Source organism: Sarcophilus harrisii, chromosome 5 (assembly GCF_902635505.1).
Source record: "Sarcophilus harrisii chromosome 5, mSarHar1.11, whole genome shotgun sequence".
Lineage (NCBI taxonomy): Eukaryota > Metazoa > Chordata > Mammalia > Dasyuromorphia > Dasyuridae > Sarcophilus > Sarcophilus harrisii.
Window position 1 is genome coordinate 210038217 of NC_045430.1, and position 21230 is coordinate 210059446.

At 31.5% G+C, this 21230-nt stretch overlaps 1 protein-coding gene across 3 annotated transcripts in view; it reads right to left on the reverse strand.

Annotated features, from left to right (window-relative positions):
- The window catches only part of NCAPG2 (non-SMC condensin II complex subunit G2), a 78888-nt gene that overhangs the window by 42511 nt on the left and 15147 nt on the right, over window positions 1-21230 (reverse strand). For all 3 annotated transcript variants that reach the window (XR_004229741.1, XM_031939581.1, XM_023505016.2), the window contains exons 7-15: window positions 20731-20825; window positions 18513-18582; window positions 17563-17649; window positions 14294-14389; window positions 12239-12364; window positions 10522-10701; window positions 8053-8205; window positions 1909-2131; window positions 1351-1454 (exon numbers count right to left, since the gene is read on the reverse strand). Coding sequence is in view for 2 of the 3 variants with exons in the window: in XM_031939581.1 (XP_031795441.1) it covers window positions 1351-1454; window positions 1909-2131; window positions 8053-8205; window positions 10522-10701; window positions 12239-12364; window positions 14294-14389; window positions 17563-17649; window positions 18513-18582; window positions 20731-20825 (1134 nt within the window). In the remaining variant the exon portion in view is untranslated. The remainder of the gene's footprint in view (window positions 1-1350; window positions 1455-1908; window positions 2132-8052; window positions 8206-10521; window positions 10702-12238; window positions 12365-14293; window positions 14390-17562; window positions 17650-18512; window positions 18583-20730; window positions 20826-21230) is intronic.

Below are 21230 nucleotides of genomic sequence, written 5' to 3' on the forward strand. Positions count from 1 at the left end.
ATTTCATTTGATCTACACAACCACCCTCTAAGTTTAGTGCTATTATTCTCCCCATTTTACAGATGAAGAAACTGAGTCAACTTACTCGCCCAGGATCATAAAGCTATTGTCTTAGATGAGTTTTATATTAAGATTTTTCACTGCTCTTAACCATAGTATCTCCTAGCTGGAGAGTTAAGTAGAGGAGTCACTTGGTCAGATCTGTGTAAGGAGAATTACTTTGGCAGGAGAACATAGGATAGACTGGAGTGGAGAAAGACTTGAGGTAGGAATGTCAATTAGGTAGCTACTTCAATAATCTAAAGAAGCAATAATGAGGATCTGAAATAAAATGATTAATGATATAAGATGTCAGAAATGTTGTGAAAGTAAAAATGGCAAGACAGAGAAACTGGTTGGGGTGGGGTGGAGTAAGGGAAGAATGAAAAGCCAATCTTGTTATCTATTTGGGAGACTAGATGAATGGTGACATCTTTGACAAAAATAGGAAAGCTTATTAAAAGGATAGGGTTTCCCGATTCCTTTAATTACTATAGTGTCCTCTATCTCATACCTCTAATGTTTAACTATTTTGTATTTATTTATTAATTTTTCTTTCATGCAGTCTATAAATACTTATATATTTCTTTACTTTTTCTCCAAAAAGAATTTAAGTTCCTTGCAAAAAGATTGCTTCATTCTTCATATTTCTATGCTCAAGACTTAGTATACAGTATTTAGTGCATCTAGTTTGATAAATGCTGATTAATTCAAACACTGTATAGTTCATCCAAACTGGTCTTCTTGCTTTTCCTCACAAATGATACTCTTATTTCCCATCTCCCTGCCTTTACACTAACTAAACCTGGCTCTGCCTATAATTGCTTCTTCCAACACCACCTTAGAAGTCCATGTTTCTGTTGAAACTCCGTTCAGGTGATATCTTCTTCACAAAGCCTTTCCTAATCCCTCCAACTTCTAGTGCCTTACCTATAAAAAAATTTATTGCCTGTGTGTGTGTGTGTGTGTGTATGTATCTGTTTTCTCTCCTGATCGAATGTAAGTTCCTTCAAGTCAGGGATTTTTCTTCATATTTATCTTTGTATGCCTAGGCATCTAATAAAAGGCTTGCTCATTGACTGGTTAAAGAGAACAAAGGTTAACATAGATGTAAAATCCGTATGTTATAAATGACATCATATCTTTGAACTTCTGCCTTTCCCTAAAAAGAAAAATAGAAAATCAACAGAAATCATCAGAACAACAGAAAATATCAATATTAACTTTCAATTTTCTACATAGTTCCACTTAAAGGGCACTAGAAAAGAGTAGTTATATTGGATAACTAGGCTAAAATTCCATTCTACTTACAGTTATGTTCTCTTTTTCCATTTCTTCATCCTCTTCCTGATATTCTTTTACTGCCTTCTGGATACAGGCACTTAAGCAGTGACGAATAACGTGAATTAACTTTGCTATAATTACAAAGAAAGGCAATGTGATTGATACAATCACCTTTCTGTTCAAAAGAAATATTCTGAGAATGAATTATAATCTGAATAGGTTAGAATTCATCTTAAGATGGAATCACAGGGAAGAAGTATATTATTAACCATTTACCACCACCTCTCATTTCTGTAATAATTTAAAACTCCACATAAAGCTTTCTAACAACAATCATTTGAGGTAGGTACTATCAGTATTATTCCTATTCTACAGACAAAGAAATTAAGACTTGCTCAGGATTATACACTCAGGTCTTTCTGGCTCCTTGACCAGTCTTTCCCCATTTTTCAACACTATTTCTCCAAAGCAATTCATTCAAATACTGAAGGAAAATTGCTGGAAAAATGTACAACATTAATGTTCTTTAACTTAAAAAATAAAATAAAATTTATAGAAAAAAAAAAAAAAGCATGTATCACTTACCTATGTTTGTGGCAGCAGTGTGTTCATGAGCATACTTATAAAACTTTCTGGCTGCAGCAGGATTCATCTGTATTAATGTAACACAGCGTTCACACCACACATCCTCTGGTTGATTAACAGGCAAGAAAGAATTAAAGAGAAGGTGAACAAGGCGCTGAGATACAGGGCGTGAATCAATTTCCAAACGGGTCAGAAGATGTTCCATACTGCATATCTTCCAAAACTTTAAAAAGAAAATAAATGTGGGGGGAAAAACAGCTTATTCTATAAAGATAGATCAGTTTGTATAGCATTATAGAAAAAATATCTTAACTCCAATAAAAAATATTGTTTATATATTTTCCTAAGAAATTATTTCATTTGAAATTACTACAACAATATTTTTCATAACTGCTATCTTGAAACACTCTAAGCAATATATCCATATATAGTGTCAATTTTTATTTGTTAGTATAGCATTTTGGGTTCTTAATATAATATTCTTAAATTATAATAATAAATAATGTTTATATAATGTTCTTTCTCTTCATACTTTTACATCTTTAAAACATGATTCTATGCATTAGCCTATTAACACAGAAAATAATTTCTGAATACTCTATTACACTGGGGGGGTGAAGAAGGTGTACAGTCAAGTCACAATATATTATATCCATCTTTGATGATCACTGTAATCGCATTTACTTCCTAACATTTAACATTGCTAAAAATCATATTAAATCTTCAAGAAAAAAAAAAATTAATTGACTTGAACCAGCAGGGGGAAGCATTGTAATTAATTTTACAATTCTTTATCTGCTGAAAGCTACCTTATCCCAACAATTAAAATTTTATTTATTTTAAAATTTTTAATAGTTTTTTAATTTACAAGTTATATGCATGGGTAATTTTACAGCATTGACAATTGCCAAACTTTTTATTCCAATTTTTTCCCTCCTTCCCCCCACTCCCTCCCCTAGACGGCAGGATAAGCAATACATGTTAAATATATTAAAGTATAAATTAAATATAAAATAAGTATACATGACCAAACCAAACAACTAAAAGTTTAAAGCTAGAGACTACAATTGTCATATAGGATTGGATTGATAAATTCACCTGACCGTATAAGAGTGTATTTCAGTACATAATCAGAAGCATAACCATCAAAAATTTATAACTTAAAATTTAAAATCTAAGTGGACTTTTGATGGATTATGCTAGTTAGATGAGACCAATGATAAGTTTGACATTTATACTACACAAAGATTTCTAAAACACTTTACATATATTCTTATTTGATATTGACAGCATTGTGAAATGGTATCATGTATTGATTTTTTTCAGATGAAGAAACTGAGACCGAAAGATCAAATGACATACCTAGTTGCACAATTAGTGAATATGATTCGAAATCAGATGTCTCTATTCCACAAGCACATACATATTCTTAATTCTCATATGGCTACACTACTTTGGATCTTCGCTGACAAATTCATCATGCCTCAGAGGAAGCTTGTTATTAGGAAAACCTTTCAAGAGACTTGGTACATCACCCTCAGTCCCTCTGATTAGAGGTAACCATCATCTCCAAAACCTCCATTTAAGAAGGAAGCTCAGTTCAGAATTTCCCATTTCTCAACTGTTTACACTATTTGGGGACTTCTGACTTTTTCATGGGACTATTCCCATTTTCTAGTACCTTCCTAAACTTTCTACCTCACTTTTTAGTTTCCTTTTGTATGTTTTCTTGTCAGACTGTAAGTCCTTGAGATCAGGGGGCTGTTTTTGTTTTTTAATTTGGTTAACATAGTGACCAGCATATAGGAGGCACTTACAAATATATGTATACAAAAATACATATTATCTCATTTGAACCTAAAAGCCCTCTAAGGTAGGTGCTATCATTATCCTAATTTGACTTATAAGGAAACAAATTAAGTGAAATTAAGTAACTTGCCCAGTCTCACAGACCTATTAAACATCTTAGGCAAAATTCAAACCCAAGTCTTACTAAACTGAAGTCTGAAACTCTTCCCTAAAATATTTCTTCCTAATGAGAAGGTAAATAAACACAACCTGTAATTCTAACAGCTCTAATGAATCTATTTAAACAATCTCACTAAATTGTTTTAAAGTAATCGTTAATTACCATTTTTTAGAAAATTCCATAGCTAGAAGGAACTCAAAGACCCATCTATGCGAATACCCTCATTTTAAAGACAAGAGAATTATTTATTCAATATAGAAGAGTTGCCAAAGTGAGTTGCCTACCAAACACTTAACTGAATTGAAAAACAAAGATAAAAGGCATTTGGGGGTTTGCCTACATCCATCATTCACCTTTTCATTACCCTTTGGATGATAATGAACTTAAGTTGTTTAGTAATTTGTTCCTTTACTGTGATTCACTAAAACATAACTAGATAATGGTATTAAAAAGATGGCCTTTTGTTGCCAGGAGAAACTTGAAACTGTTTCTTTGAGTAACAGTATTTCCCAATGGCAATCCAGCCTGCTCCTCTGATTATGTCCCATCTCCAGGCTAGACTCATGGCCATTTGCAATTTTTTTTTCCTGAGAGATATATATTGATAGGATGAAGTCTACAGAATATCTATTTACCTGAAAAATAAGAGGATGAACAATGGGCATTCTTCATTCTCTTGAGTTAATTTAAATTGACTATTTAGGAAACTGTTTTTACATATTTTGATGTAATCAAGTACAATGGTATCCATAAACCATTGCATCTGTGAGACTTCATCATCTATATTCCCCTTCAACTTGAGACTTTGAAATGCATGACAGCATAAGGATGTTCATCAAGTTTACAATTCCTTGTTTCTTCCAAAGCAGAACTAGAGATCATTACTGATCACAAAATAGAAAATTTCGATTATACCAAACTGAAAAGTTTTTGTACAAACAAAACTAATGCAGACAAGATTAGAAGGGAAGCAATAAACTGGGAAAATATTTTTACAGTCAAAGGTTCTGATAAAGGCCTCATTTCCAAAATATATAGAGAATTAACTCTAATTTATAAAAAATCAAGCCATTCTCCAATTGAAAAATGGTCAAAGGATATGAACGGACAATTCTCAGATGAAGAAATTGAAACTATTTCTAGTCATATGAAAAGATGCTCCAAGTCATTATTAATCAGAGAAATGCAAATTAAGACAACTCTAAGATACCACTACACACCTGTCAGATTGGCTAAGATGACAGGAAAAAATAATAATGATTTGGAGGGGATGCGGGAAAACTGGGACATTGATGCATTGTTGGTGGAGTTGTGAACGAATCCAACCATTTTGGAGAGTAGTTTGGAACTATGCTCAAAAAGTTATCAAACTGTGCATACCCTTTGATCCAGCAGTGTTACTACTGGGATTATATCCCAAAGAGATTATAAAGAAGGGAAAGGGACCTGTATGTGCACGAATGTTTGTGGCAGCCCTTTTTGTAGTGGCTAGAAACTGGAAACTGAATGGATGTCCATCAGTTGGAGAATGGTTGAATAAATTGTGGTATATGAAAATTATGGAATATTACTGTTCTGTAAGAAATGACCAACAGGATAATTTCAGAAAGGCCTGGAGAGACTTACACGAACTGATGCTGAGTGAAATGAGCAGGACCAGGAGATCATTATATACTTCAACAACAATACTATATGATGACCAGTTCTGATGGATCAGGCCATCCTCAGCAACGAGATCAACCAAATCATTTCTAATGGAGCAGTAATGAACTGAACTAGCTATGCCCAGAAAAAGAACTCTGGGAGATGACTAAAAACCATTTCATTGAATTCCCAATCCCTATATTTATGCACACATGCATTTTTGATTTCCTTCACAAGCTAATTGTACAACATTTCAGAGTCTGATTCTTTTTCTACAGCAAAATAATGTTTTGGTCAGGTATACTTATTGTGTATCTAATTTATATTTTAATATATTTAACATCTACTGGTCATCCTGCCATCTAGGGGAGGGGGTGGGGGGGGGTAAGAGGTAAAAAATTGGAACAAGAGGTTTGGCAATTGTTAATGCTGTAAAGTTACCCATGTATATATTCTGTAAATAAAAGGCTATTAAATTAAAAAAAAAAATCAAAAAAACAATTCCTTGTTTCTTGCTTCATTTTATATTAATGATAAAAGTCATCAGCTATCCCATACAGCTTTTAAAGTTTTTTATGATTTTTTTTTACTTATGCAAGGCAGACACTATTGGAGAGACTATTAAAACAAATGTTTTATTAGTCAATAAATTAAGTACTGTGAAATCTTATAGTGTCTACATTTTTCAGGAAATTATGTGTCTTTATCAAGTGTTTTCAAGAATTTTTCTAATTCTTCCTCCTTTGCAAATGATCTTGAAGTATAACTCAGAGCAATGTAGAAGCTTCAAAAGGTCAGAATTATGGCTGATGTAAGGAAAAAATTCCTAATAATGAGTACCTTCCACAACAAACCTTAAGATACTTAAGATACAATATACTTTCCTTCACTCAGGCTCTTAATGAAAAGGCTCAATGAAGAATTGCCAAGTGTATGTTAGATTAAATTCTTGTTCAGTTACATATTGGACCAAAGAAAAAGGAAAAAAAAGCCATTGCTCTGAATTTCATATTGCCTTGTATATTTATAAAGCCTAAAATATCCTCTATAGCTATAAATCCCTAGAGAGTTAGTTGCTCTGCTGTTTAGAATACTGTTCAAGATCTGATAATAGGCAAACCTATTAATTAGCTGCAATTTCAATTTTGATCTATATATTCACAAATATATTTCACAAATAATTTAAGTATTTTTATTTTAAGATATCAATTTTAAACAGTTTCCCTTTTCTTGGATCAGCCAATAATTAAAACCATAAATTAAAAGTATTAAAACTGTAAAGCCGATATTTAAAGTGTTACAATTTGCCATGATATAAAGGCAGAAGCTTTACTGGGAACTTTCATGTAGAATATTTTCTATAATATTCTCAGCAAGACAAATCTGTTGGAATATGTACTTTTTTCAGTGAAATAAAGAAAACAAAATAAGATTGCTTCATTTCAAAAAAGTCAAACTGTATTTAGTATAAAAAACCAATACTTCCTTTGGTTTTTCTTCCTTTAATCAACAGTAAAACGTGGAAGAGTTAGGAATTTTAGAGAATGAAAACAAAATTTTCTGAGAAGACTAAAATGGTTCAAAAATTAGTTTTTTTCCTTCTTATCTCCTCCCACAATAACCTACTCCCCTCCTCATAGCCACTTCTCATAATCTGTCTTCCTTGAAGACTCAACTGAAGTATCATATCCATCTCAGTATGGCCTGGGTGTGACATGTTCTGTCCCTCTTCACTTAATTGTCCCTTACTTCAGTAAGATCTGAGGACAGTAACTGGTTTCACTTTTGCCTTCATACCCCCCAGTTTGAGAAGCAGTATAGCATAATGGAAAGGAAGCTAGCCTTAAATCCAGGAAGACTTGGGTTCAAGTCCCATCTCAGACACATAACAATTGTGTGACGTCAGACAAGTAACTTGATCTCTGCAAGCCTATGAGGACAGTGGCATCAAACTCAAATAGAGGACCCCTACTTCAGCACACTGACCTAGAAAATGACAAATTAACATTATCGATATATTATTGTAACCTTATTTGTTTTATTAAATATTTCTAAATTACATTTTAATCTGGTTTAAGCCACACTCAGGAGTGTTAAGAGATCTGCATGCTCCCAGAAGTTTGACACATATGCTTTAAGACTCTTTAACTAAATTTTTAGAGTGTAATTACCTGAGAATTCTCTATATTATGAAATCCCAATCTTCAGAACCAAGGACAATATCTTATGTGTGGTAATAGGTAATTAATAAATGTTTATTTAATTGAAATGAAAATTCATATAGAATCTATGTAAAACCATCAATAAAAAGTGGATTCAGACATTCCCCCCAATGCCTCAAGATGACACAAATAACTGGCCAAACAAAATAGTGATTTATCTGTTTAAACTGAAAATATAAATTAAATATTTGGATTAGGAATACTAACCTATTACATAAAGTTCCTTTGACTTTTTTGTTTGGTGAAATATCGCTAAGTCCCAACAAATTTACCTACTGAATTACCGTAAGCAAGTTATATTTACCCTACCTTTGCAGCTCTCACAGCTTTAATTTTCAGCAGAAGATCAACAAAAGCTACTCTCACTTTTTCAGAATTGTCATGGAGACAGTATTTTAGAGTTGGCAGAAACTGTTCTAGTAAGGGGTGGCTTAGTCTATTATCCAAAAGTATTGGCAAACACTGCAACAAAACAATAATAAAATACACTTCAAAAAAGGAAAACTCTACAAGAAAGTCAAATGAGAAAAAAAATGTCAAATTATTATTAGAATTATCAAGCTAAATTACAGCTATATAAAAACCTAGTATTGAAAAGAATCTTAGATATCATTTAATCACATTCTCTACAATATCCAGACTCTGCTTTGAGCCTTCTGATGACTAAAAATGTAGTACCTGATAATTCTGGATAGATAACAATCTCAGTTTTTTCATTTGAAAATTAGAGGTTTAATGTAAGGGTTCTCCAAATTTCCTTCCAGTTCTAAAACTTCAAAAGACAGCCCATTACATTTAATAAAATCTGCTTCCTTCTAATGTCCCATCATTATATATTATTTATAAATATTTTATTTAACTATTATTAAATATATTAATTATTAATTATTATAATTATTTTATTATATTATTATATTAATTAAATTTAATTAACGTCAATATAGCATCTTTCCTACAAGAGTCCTTCTATTATTTAAAAATATGTATCATATATCTAAATTTTTTCATATAAACATATTCAATATTTCAACTATTATGAAAATGACATGGTTTTAAGGACCTTCACCATCCTAGCCACCTTCATCTAAATGTAGTGTATCAAAGTCTTTCTTAAAATACAACATACAGAACTGAAATCAATATTTTTTTTTAATTTCTGGCAAAGAAGTAAAATGTGATTATTATATGTTCCTCGTTATAGACAATACACTTCTATTAATGTAGCCTCACATAAAAAATAGAATTTTTTTAGTAGCTTCATTACATTATCCATTGACATCATTGAGCTTACAGTCCACTAAAACTCCCAGATTGTCTTCATGTGAATTATTACATAACAGTATCTCCAGACTAAGGCCATTACTAAATTTATGCAAACAGCTCTTTCAACCTAAGTGAAGTACTTTAATTTTATAGCTATTAAACTTGACTTTGTCAGATTCGAATGATTGTTCCACTCATTGTTATCTAAAAAAAAATCATCTTGTTCTTTCTTTTATTTTTACCAGTATTGTGTCACTTGAAAAGGTGGTAAACAGTTCTTCATTCAACATGTCACTTTAAAAAGGTGAATAAAACTTTTTTTATAAATAATATAAATTTTTATTTTTATAATAAAATCAAGAATTGAGTATTATGGCATACAAATTGTGACCTCCTTCACATATCCTTTAGTAAAATAGTGGAAAAAAAATTTTAAGAAAGTCTTAAAAATACTCAAAACACCAGAGAATAATTATATTTTTGTTCCTTCTAAATAGATTTCTTTTACAAGAGGCATAAAAAATTTTCAGGGTGCCATATAATGAAACAAAAAATAACTGTTTAACTTGAACCATTTCTTCAAATATCAGTGTCACTTGCAGCAAAACTTCTAAATTTCTGCTATTTAGTATCAGTTTTTCTAACTCGAATAAGCAAGTCACATAAATACCACCTTACACATAAGCATATATACATGTCTATACATACACACACACACACATATACATCTGTGTAATTTTGTTAACATCTCCATTTTTCTCCCTAGACTTATTACCAAATATAATGGAAAAAATGAAGAAACTTGACTAGCCTTCATAATATTTAGTTCAGGTTAATTAGGAAAAGTCACCTTGCAATATGCTGAATTTTTTATTAGTTTAGGAAGAAAGTACTACTCAAAAGTGAAATAATGAAATAATAAAATATTTACTATAAGACATTTTTTAAGGCAAAATTCAGCTTCTTCGTCAGGAAACATTCTAAGTATATGTTCAATCAATATCAATATTATCTTCTTTGTACAAAAAGGTCATCTTTATTTCTACATTTCCTATTTCTGTGAAAATCTTACTCTGATGCCTCCCTACAATTGTGGTTTTAGAAGATTATGCCAATGTCCTATGGACGGGAAATATTCCATTTAAACAGGACAGAGGATAACAGCATCATAAATTTAGAGCTGGGAGGGACTGTCTAACTTCTTCATTTTTCAGATGGGAAAGCCCTCAAATGACAATGTCTTCTCATCTTAGCAAAAGCTAAATTTAAAGAGGCTCTTCATCAAAGAGTTGGCCACTAAGGTGCTTTGATTTTTTTTTTGATTACCATAAGTCATGAAATCTAAGACAAGGGAACTTTATGATCTATAAGGTTAAGAATATTCACAATGTTAAATAATGGATCTTTTGAATCTTTGAGCTATTATATTAAATTAGAATGGTAGAACTGCCCTATTTTAAAAAATATGAGGAGTGAGAATTCATTTAATGATAGTTTTGCTTTCAAAAATATTACCTTAAAAACAGAACAGCGAACATCAGCTGAACTTGTATCAAAAGCTAGATCTCCAATTACTTTCCTTAGAAGGTCAGTAAGTATCACTGGAGGCATCATTTCCCAGTATTTGGAAGTAATTTTACAAACACCAAGAATTCCTGTTGAACGGACTAATGGATATGGATCTTCCAAAAGACTCTATAACAATCAAGAAAGAAAATATCGTTTTTATTCATATAACTTTCAGAAAGCACCAAGTAATTCAAAATGCTTTATCCTTCTATCATCAGACTGGCCCCAAACTCAAGACCTCAATCTGAACCATAACGTAGGTCCAAAGGCTGGATTTCTGTTTGGCAGATTCTCCCATTCCCAAGCAGTCCGTCATTCTGCCCTTTAGAGAGAGAATCTATTCTATACTGTGGTAAGACTGAGGAAGAGTTGGCCTTCATTGAAGTTAATACCTCAAAGATAAATTACCCCTCTATAATCAGCCTAAATACAGGATTCCAATGAGGATAAACTATGGGGTTCTAAAATCCCTAGCATGATACATTAATAATATAAGAGATTTACACTCATCCTAAACTTACTCTGAGATAACCTTCAAGTTATTCTATATGTATTTTGTTTGCATGTTAACCTTGAACAGAGACTATTTTTACATTTCTCTCTATCCCTACTATTTAGCATAGTGCCTGTAGCAAAACTGCTCAATAAATCCTTTTGACTTTATTTGCCAGTTTCTTCTCTCTAATCATATCACCACTACCTTAATTCAGGTTTCTTACCTACATTATAACAAAAAGCCTCCTTAACTGGTCTACTTGCTTTAAATTCTCTCTCCGCCCCCAAGTCCATCCTACACATTGTTGCCAAATTATCCTTTAAAGTAGGCATAGGAATGTCACCACCTTAGTTATTTCCAATGGCTCCCTATCACCTCTAATATAAAATATAAAAACTATTAACTTTTAAGCCTGGCCCCAACTTATCTTTGCAGTCTAAGTGGAGATTATTTTCCCACTTACACTCTGTATTCTGGCTAAACTGGCCACCTCTAACACTTACAATACACTCTATATCCCATCTCCATGCCTATGCACTGGATAGTCTATATATCAGAAATGGGTTCCTACCTCACTTCCATCTAATGAATTCCCTTTTTCATTTATAAAATAGCACAAGCAGCACTTTTTTACAAGAAGCCTCTCCTGATCACACCAAATGCTAGTGTTTTCCCCTACCCAATTACCTACCTTGTATGCATTTGTAATTATTTATTTTTTATTTATTCCATATTTAATGATCTAAGTCCCTGCAGCCTTCCCTTTAGAATGTAAGCTCCTTTCAAATAAGAATGGCTTCATCTTTGTAACTGTATTCCCAGCACCCAGAACAGTACATGGCCTATATTGGGTGCATAATAAATGTTAATCAGTTGAATGAGGGTCTTAATAATGCAGCTGAAAAGAAAACAAGCATAAATAAACCAAAGAAGTTTAGGAAATGGGTTTGAATTTTGGGGAGACTTTCATAGACAAGATGAGGGCTAAACTAAACCCTAAAGAACAAACAGAATTTTCCTATTCTAGGAATAAAGCAAAGCAAAAACCTAGGAATGAATTAGGCATGTTTAGGAAATCAACCTGGAGCAGCCTAATCATAGCTTTAACAGGTAATAATTCATGTTTGTAAAACTTACATAGTTAAAATTCCTCTTTATAAAACTTACATAGAGTTCTTCAAACTGCTTCTGAATTTCATTATCCATGTCTACATTATTAAGGTTAGGATCTCTAACAGGAAATGCTTCAACAAATAACAATGCTGCATTTGATCGAACTTCAGGATTTCTGGCCTATTCAATAAAGATAAAATCAGTGATATAGTAATCAAAAGGAAAATTGCACAATTACTTCAAATGTGGAAAAACTAAGCATTTGTCTCATTTTTATGGATGAAATACTAAATATTCCTAAATTCCCCACTAGCTAATTCCCTCCACCATAAAAAGCCATGTAGAAAAATAAAACTTTCTCATATATGTGTGTGTGTGTGTGTATGTATATATGTGTATACATATACATACATATTTATACATAACCATATATACACATGTCTCCCTCATATAAATAAGATCCTTGAGAACAGTGAAAATGTATATACAGTAGGTACTTAACAGATAAATGCTTATAGACTGATTGATATAGGATCACTGCATATTTTATATTTTTGGGGTCAAGTTAAGAAATGAAAATCGATTTGAATTTTGTTTTCAAGAGTAAAATAGAAAAAGCGAACAACTAGGAGGTGCAATGGATAGAGTATTGGCCCTGAAGCCAAGAGGACCTGAGTTCAGACAATTTGACACTTACTACTTATGTGACCCTGGGCAAATCACTCATTTCCAATTACCTCACAAAAAGAGAGAGAGAAACAAAGACAGAAAGAAGTAGAAATGAATTTCATTCAGCCTAACTACATTGTTATCTAGTCTACAGCAAAGAATGGTTTCAGAATTTGAAAAGCAAATTTGGTGAGATATTTTTCAATCCAGAATTTTTTAATTAATTCATTTAAAATTTTGAATTTTTTTCCTTTAAGGCTACATAATTTTACTTTTGTTAAAAAGAAAAAAGTAAAATTGTTTAATAGTATGGAGCTGGAAATGTCAACCTCTTGATTAGATCTCAGTATTATTTACTGAGATTCAGAAACATTAAAAAACCACACACATTGGCAGGAGGAGATTTTGTGCATATATTTCCATAATCGGAAACTGGCTCATACATTTATCTAGAAATATGATTAATCCCAGAAAAATCTGAAAAAAAAAATATTATTCTACCATTAAACAAAAACATAGTACCAATACATCTGGAAAACCTTAAGCAATCCTGGTGAGGCACCTCAAAAAATAATTTAGAAGACTAGATATGATTTGGAGAATGTCAGTGCATAGATAAGCTGAATTTGGTGAGCACTAGAAAAAATTTCAAAGATTTTCTAGTTCAACAATCATATTTTACAGATTAAAAAATTTTAAATTAGGAAATTTAAGGTCACTGAAGCTAACTCTAAAGTTTACTAAAGTTTGTTAATAAAAAGAACAAAAAAGAAAAAAAAAAAAGAAAAACTAGAATTTGCTTTTAATTTCACCACTGGTAGTCAATATACTTCCTAAACCTATGAAATCACAGGTCTGGTGGGTAAAAATTGAAAATAAAGCTTAATAAACACAATATGAAATGTAAGTGATTAAAGAGTAAAATGAGATCAAAACCCAGCTACTAAAAATAAACTAGGAAATCCAATTCAACAAAATAAATTTATGGAACCATCTCAAAAGTTACCATTGTGGTGTAGTATAGAGGGCAATGAACAGGGCTTCAACAAAACTAAATTTAACATTAGTTCTGTTATCACTTTGACAATAAAAAGGAAGTTCAGGAAAAGATCAAATTTGGAGAAAGTAAGAGGAAGGGAAATAATGAAGTTTGTTTTGGAATTTTTTTGATTTTCTAAAGAGTAAATCCATTTCAAAAAAATCCAAAAGGCAGTTGATAATATGGGACTAGATCTTAAGAGTTGAAAGGAGCACCTGGAGAGAAACATTCTATAAATTTATCATGCAATTCAGCTTCTAACAGTTTTATTTTGAAAAAAAATTCATGCAGATTCACCCGCTCAAACTATCATTTCATATACTTTTGATTAAAGTATTCAAAATTAAGATGTATGGTTAACATATCTAAAACATGTTTGGATGATTTAAAAGGTGGATTACCTTTAATCCTCTCCAAAGAATGGGTTTATACAACCTATGTAACATTTCTTCTACTCCTTGACGATTTTTTTTTTGATCATGAAAATATCTTAGCACCTGTATAATCAAAAGCAAAATTATGGCTGTTATTATGTAATAAAAATTTTAGAAATCCTTTCAAAGAAAATCAGGGGAAAAATTCTATTCTGATCCCTTTAAAGCAGAAACCGGTAGTTAGCATATTATGACTTTATATGACATTTTTGTGACTCTCAAAAATCATGTTCAATAATTTCTCAAATGGAGGCAGTGGGGGAAAAAGTAATTGAATCTATTTTCCAAAAAGAAACAAAATCAAGAGAAATAAAGAATATGAAATTATGAGTCAGGAAACATCTGTTCTAATCTTATCATTAGCTGTATGGCTTTGGGTATGTTATTTAACTTCAGTTCTTAGGTTTCTAACTGTAAAATGAGGCTAGACTAGACTGTCTTTAAGCTCGCTTACAACTCTAAAATTCTGCCTTAGATCTCAAAACTCACATCTAATAACAAGCAATGGCTCCCTCTTTTGTCAATCAGGAAAATTTTTTTACTATTTAGGAATTCTGTCCTTTATGACTCTAAACAAAAAATATTTCCAAACAAAAGGAAAGAGAAATTCTTGTTTCTTCCTCTGCTTTTCCCCCTACTCTCTCTCTTTCCTTTATATTTACATCCTTCCCAGTTTCTTCCCTAAATTCTTCACAAATTGATTAATGAAACAAAGTACCTGGTTTTTTTTTTTTTAACTTCTCTTCAAACACAAAATCATATTATTGAAAAAAAAGAGAAAAATTAAAAAAAAAAAAAAAAACTCCATCTAACAAAGAAAGAGGGATAGGGGCTTGTGTTTTCAAAATGACTTTCTAACAGCTCCCTGTAAGGGAGTTTTATATATTCAATGATTATGCATCAACAATGAACCTTCAAGTGAAGAATCTGGAGCTGCAGCAAAAACTTTACTTGTGAGCATTCAAAGCAGTAAGGAAACAATATGAAAATATCTTACTTTCAAATGCAACCCCTTATTTTACTTTTCAATTTTCTTTCAGTTTTCAAGAAACTATTTAATAGTCGCCCTTTAAACATAGTATGTCTTAAGGGAATTACTTAGGAGACAACACTACTGAGAATGAAATATGAAAGAATGAATGAAGCATTTATTAAGCATTTTATATGTAAAAATAACACTGGGATACAAATAGAAAAATAAGACAATTCATATTCACAAGGAGCTGATTTTCTAAATGGAGGAGACAACGCAATTATCTTTGCTAAAGTTCCAGCTCCAAGTCAGATAATCCTTAGAGAGAAGCAGCAAAGCAAATGGTTATTATAGCTCATTTAATGTTTTTCCCAATAATAAAATATATCAGTTTCCAAGCTATATAACAGCATTAAAAATTTTGGAATTTCTGTGCCTTCAGGAGCTGTGAATCTAGCATGTCTGGGAGGAATTGAAAAGCTTCCCAGGATGATACCTCTGGACGCTGAGGTAGAAAATAATGCTAGTCTAAAGGCTCTAAGAGAGATAGTGGTCAAAGTGGTGGTGATGGCTTTACTAGCTTAGCATATGTTGCTTGCTGTTTTTCTTCATGGTTCCCTGCTTTTCAACTAGTTTACTTCTCTACTCCATGAGTAGAAGTCAGGTGGCTGCTAGTGTCGATAGCTGGCCCCTCTCCAAAAGAGATGTTTCCCCAAATAATGGCTGTAAGGGACAGAGTAGAAGCAGGAATAGGAGTCCAGGGGGAATGCTGTTGTTATGCATTAAGCAAATAAGATCCTTGAATACAAGAATTACCCCTGTTCAACATGGAAGATAGAGATGCTAAATAAATATACTACTATTTTTAAAAGTTTCACTTTAATCTACATTGCTAAGAAATTGAATTTATTGCATGAAACTAATATGACATTGGTCCACAAAAGCTTATATAGCTATCAAGAAATAGAGGTTATATACATGTGAATACATTTGCATATATATATATGTAGCTCATGAAATGTCCACTATATGACTTTATTTTCAGGCTATGATAAAATTATCTTTTTAATGAAATTTTGTGGCATAATTTCTATTTAAATAGATGAAATCATAGTACAAAAAAAGAAAAAACTAGTGACTTTAAGAAATTTTCTGTCTCATTCATCCTCATGTAATTCAAATATAAGCCTCAATAACTTAAGATTTAAATAAATCTTTTCATAAGATATAATATTACTCTAAGTCCTATTTCTATTCTGGATCCTATGCTGTAAGCTAAGGAGGATGAATTGGTTATGCTAGGTATAAAAATGAGCAATGTCTGCTAACCTATTTTGTCAAATCATGACTGATAAAGACTGACATTAAGATAGTAAACCCAGTGGTAGATAGCATCTGCTTTAATATGCCCAAACATAACAATGGACCAGATTTTCAATTACTTTCTGCCAAGTTTTTTATGTTCAATTAGACACAACTCATAAAAAAAAAAAAAATGACACTTAAAAAGCAGTGCTTTAAATAAGTAAAAATATCTAGACATGAATAAGATGGTAATATTTATGCATGAATTCTAAGCTTAAAAATTTTCATGGAAAAAACATAGACTGTGTGTCTGAGAAAGATAAAATTGCCAGACAACTTGTGTGATTGTATAGTTTGTGGATTAGTATTACCACAGGATGAGTAAATAATGAAAATGATCTTAACATAAAACTAAGGAAATAAATCTATAACATTCTTAAGGTTTTTCTGAAATTCTCAATTCCTAATACAGATTTTAGCTCTTTATTCAGGATTTGAATCCTCTTTGGTCTAAATGATTGTTCAAATCTATTTAAAATACTAAGTACGTAACAAAAGAGAATTTTTTAAAATTGCATCTGTAAGACAGGATTAAGAAAACATGGTAGCAATAAGCAGATGATAATTCTAACTATTCATAGACATGTTCCATAATGACATTAGAATTTATTTGAAGTACATTTTACACTTTATATTATCAGCAGGGAATTAAATCTTAACTGTCCATTGTATACTGAAAACTGTGATGAAACTGATAACTGTTAAAAAAAAAAATCCTCTTAATTTATTATCATTTGACTATGAGAAAGATCAATAACATTAAAGATTTTTTAAGAAATCATGAAGTTAATTAAATTTGAATTAAAAAATCATTATAAGAGAACTGAAAAAGAAAGATTTCCTTTACCAAAATATATTTTGTAAAATAAATCACATTATTATGATAGGTTCTATTTACCTCTCGTACTTTGGAATGTACTGGAGAACTCCTTGGAAGATGAATTCCATGATGCATGAAATCCTGAATACAACTATCTTCAATTACCTGAAATTAAAAAATGGAATAAAAAGAGTTTGTATTAATAAAGATTAAATATCTGAGACAGTGAAATAATTCTAAGCAATAACAAATCTAATTTTTTCATCTAATGCTTTGTTGAAAAAAAGATTGTTTAAAATATTAAAAACTGGTTATGTTTGAAAACTTATAGATGGATAAGGATAACTGGGAGGTAGCTGTTATTACTATGACCATTTTACAGTAAATAAGGCAGGCATAACTTCAGTGACATGCTAGCAAGTGTAAGAGGGCGTGTTTGAATTCAGGTCTTCGAGAAAGCCAGGCTAACTGCTCCATTCACCATGCTATCTAACATGTTCAATTCATCTACCTCTACCCAAGAGAGAAAAAAAAGTCTTTGGAATTAAAAGGCACTAGTGTAATGACATTTTGACAGGAAAAGACCTAAAATAATTCCAAATAGAAAGTTTTTTTCTTGTGTTTTGGTGAGAATAATGTCTTATATTACAGTGAGTAATTTAAAAAATAGGTCTTAAGTGATTTTTAATGAAGAATCAATTTTTTTTATGGTTCTCAAAATTCTCAAAAATACACACCTAATAAGAATCATGGGTCTTATGTTAAAAAAATGAGTAAGAGTATCATGTAGTGACTTACAGATATCTGACTAAAGAATCAGGGTGTATTATTATTATTATGGTTAGTCTTTAATAAGAGAAAACATCATAACCTGCTCTCTAAAATTCAACAATCAATGGACTTTTTCTTTTTTGACAGGGAATAAGAAGGAGAAAGGAAGAGGAAGAGAAGTGGGAGGGAGTCCCTTCCCTATTGACCAAATATGGGAATGTCTAGTGAGGCCATTCTGTCAAATTAAAAGCAAATACCTCCAACATTTTCCCTGAAGCCTTCTTCCAAGCTCTGAAATAAATTTCAGCAACATGATCCATCAGAGATCTGTACAAATAAAAAAAAAAATTCATAAAACTGAGTTAGTATTGAAGTACAATATATATTTGTGTATTTGAGTGTGTGTGTGTGTGTGTGTGTGTGTGTGCATTCTTTTTGTGTGTGTGTATATTTTAACTATTGCTCCCAACACGAGGGCTATCAGGGTAATTAAGGCTAGTATTTTATACATGAAAAAAAAAAATTAAATAGTAATATTAATGTCAAATAGTAAAAAGTTCTGAAGAAGTAACACAACACCGAAAAATTGTTTTTCTAGTATTTCCAAATTACATCTTCATTTATACCTTCATTACTTTCTAAAAAATTTTAAGCACTCCTAGAACAATAAATGCATTCAAATGCAAGTACAAAAATATATTGCAAAAAAAATTTGAAACAGATACATGTTTTGGATAATCCATTTTACGAATTCTTTCACTGGCTCTGTGAATGACATTTATTTAATATACACAAAAGCCTTACAATAATTGAATGTTTTATATTACAAAGGATATCACATAAATTTTAATCAAAAATATTGAAAATCTAACCTTTTTATAAATTATGATCAAGTTTGAAATTTAATTGACAAATAGATAGAGTTCACATTACAGAAATAATCCTGAGGCACCAAATCTTCCTCCTTTCTTTTTTCTGGCAAAACATTATATATCAAGGCAATATCCTAGATCCCATCAGGATGAGAAACTCTTAACTATCAAGTCTGAATCAACATCATAACCTAAATAAATCACTTTTTCCCCTTGCCAAAGGCTTAGCCATATTTTTGAGGTAGCTAACAACAACAATAATAATAATAACAACAACTAGCATTTATAAAGCACTTACTATATGCCAGGCATTATGGTAAGTGCTTTACAAATATTATGACATTTTACCCTAATAACAAGTCTATGGGATACATGTGAGGTAAATATCATTATCCCCACTTGAAAGTTGAAAGAATTAAGACAGACAAAGATTAAGTGATCTAACTGCCAGATGGTACAGTGGATACCTCCCTGGGCCTAGAGTCGGGGAAGTATGAGTTCAAATCTACCCACCAATATTTACTAGCTATGTGACACTAGGCAAGTCACAACCTCTGTCTGCCCCAGCTCTCTCAAGAGTAAAATGGGAATGACAACAGTACCTACTTCTGAAGGTTGTTGTAAGAGGAAAAAATGAGATAATGTTTGTAAAGTTCCTAGCACACAGTGCCTGGCATATAGTAGGTACTTCATAAAATGTCTAGTTTCTTCCTTCCTCTGAAGAAACAGTGAAAGTTAAAAGAGGAGTTCTGTCCTGTCTAAACATAAGGGAGATAAGTGAACAAGGTTTCTAGATTATTAGTTATGTTAGTGAACCACTTTTAAGGTACCATTGTTCTTAAAGCATAATCTAAACCTTGAATCCTTGCATAAAAATGACTGAGAGGGCAGCTAGATGATGCAGTGGACAGAGCACCAGCCCTGAAGTCAGGAGGACCTGAGGTCAAATCTGGTCTCAGACACTTAACACTTCCTAGCTGTGTGACCCTGGACAAGTCACTTAATCCCAATTGCCTCAGTAAAAAACAAAACAAACAAACAAACAAAAGTAAAATTTTGTCATCTGATTGAGAATATTGTCAATTATAACTCCAAATGATTTCTGTTAAAGCAAGCGCTCTTGATTTGACTCCATCCACAGGACAAATTTGAGGGAGTCCATGAACTTGGAGGGGAAAAAAATTATTTCTCTTTTCATTTCTACTTAAAAATATAATTCTGAAAGGGATCCCTAGACTTCCCTAAACTGCCAAAGAGATCTGTAATCCAAAAATATGTTAAGGACACCTATATTAAAGAAATTTTCAAAGATATGGAAAACTGTCCATTTTTATACCTCTAAGCACAAGATGTTTATAATTAGTTTACATAATTAGTAAAATTGTTTCTGCCAGGTTTGTGTCTGCAACACTCTACAAAATTTTCTTATATCAAACAATTTAAAGAGTAATTCTACTAATTGACAATGGAAAATTAGTTAGCAATTTCTAATGATCTAATTAATAACTATGAAAGGCTAATCTTCAAGACTACTTTGAAAGCAAGTTCAGTTTGTATAAGTTAAGCCAATAACTACATAATATTAGCTACCTGTAATACATACTTTTGTAAAACTTGCAATTGCTTTTTAATGATCTCATGGATCAGTTTAATGAAGTTTATATTCCAGCTGAATAAAAAGCTGAGAAATCTTCTTCCCTGTAAAAAAAAAAATGAAGATGTGACATAAAAATAGTAACTGGACAAAACAATTCCAATGACATAAAAGAAAGGTAATTGATTATTTGGTAATATCACAGCCCATAAGTAGAAAGAACTGTACTTTTAAAAATTAGCTACATTTTAAATATAAATCTTAATATAATATTTCCTACAGACTACATTCTACAAATTCCCAGTGTTTCCATGACATGCACCAAGGTCTGAAGGGGAGAAGGAAAGCAAGGGAACAGATGAGAAAAAGAGTAAAATGTAGCATCTTAACATCTTCTCTATTTGGTTGTTAATTTACAATAACTATTCAATTCTCTTTGCCTAGTAACTAAAGTCAGAGCTCACAATATAAGGAGTTAAAAAATGCTTTTAAAAACAATTCCATGTTTT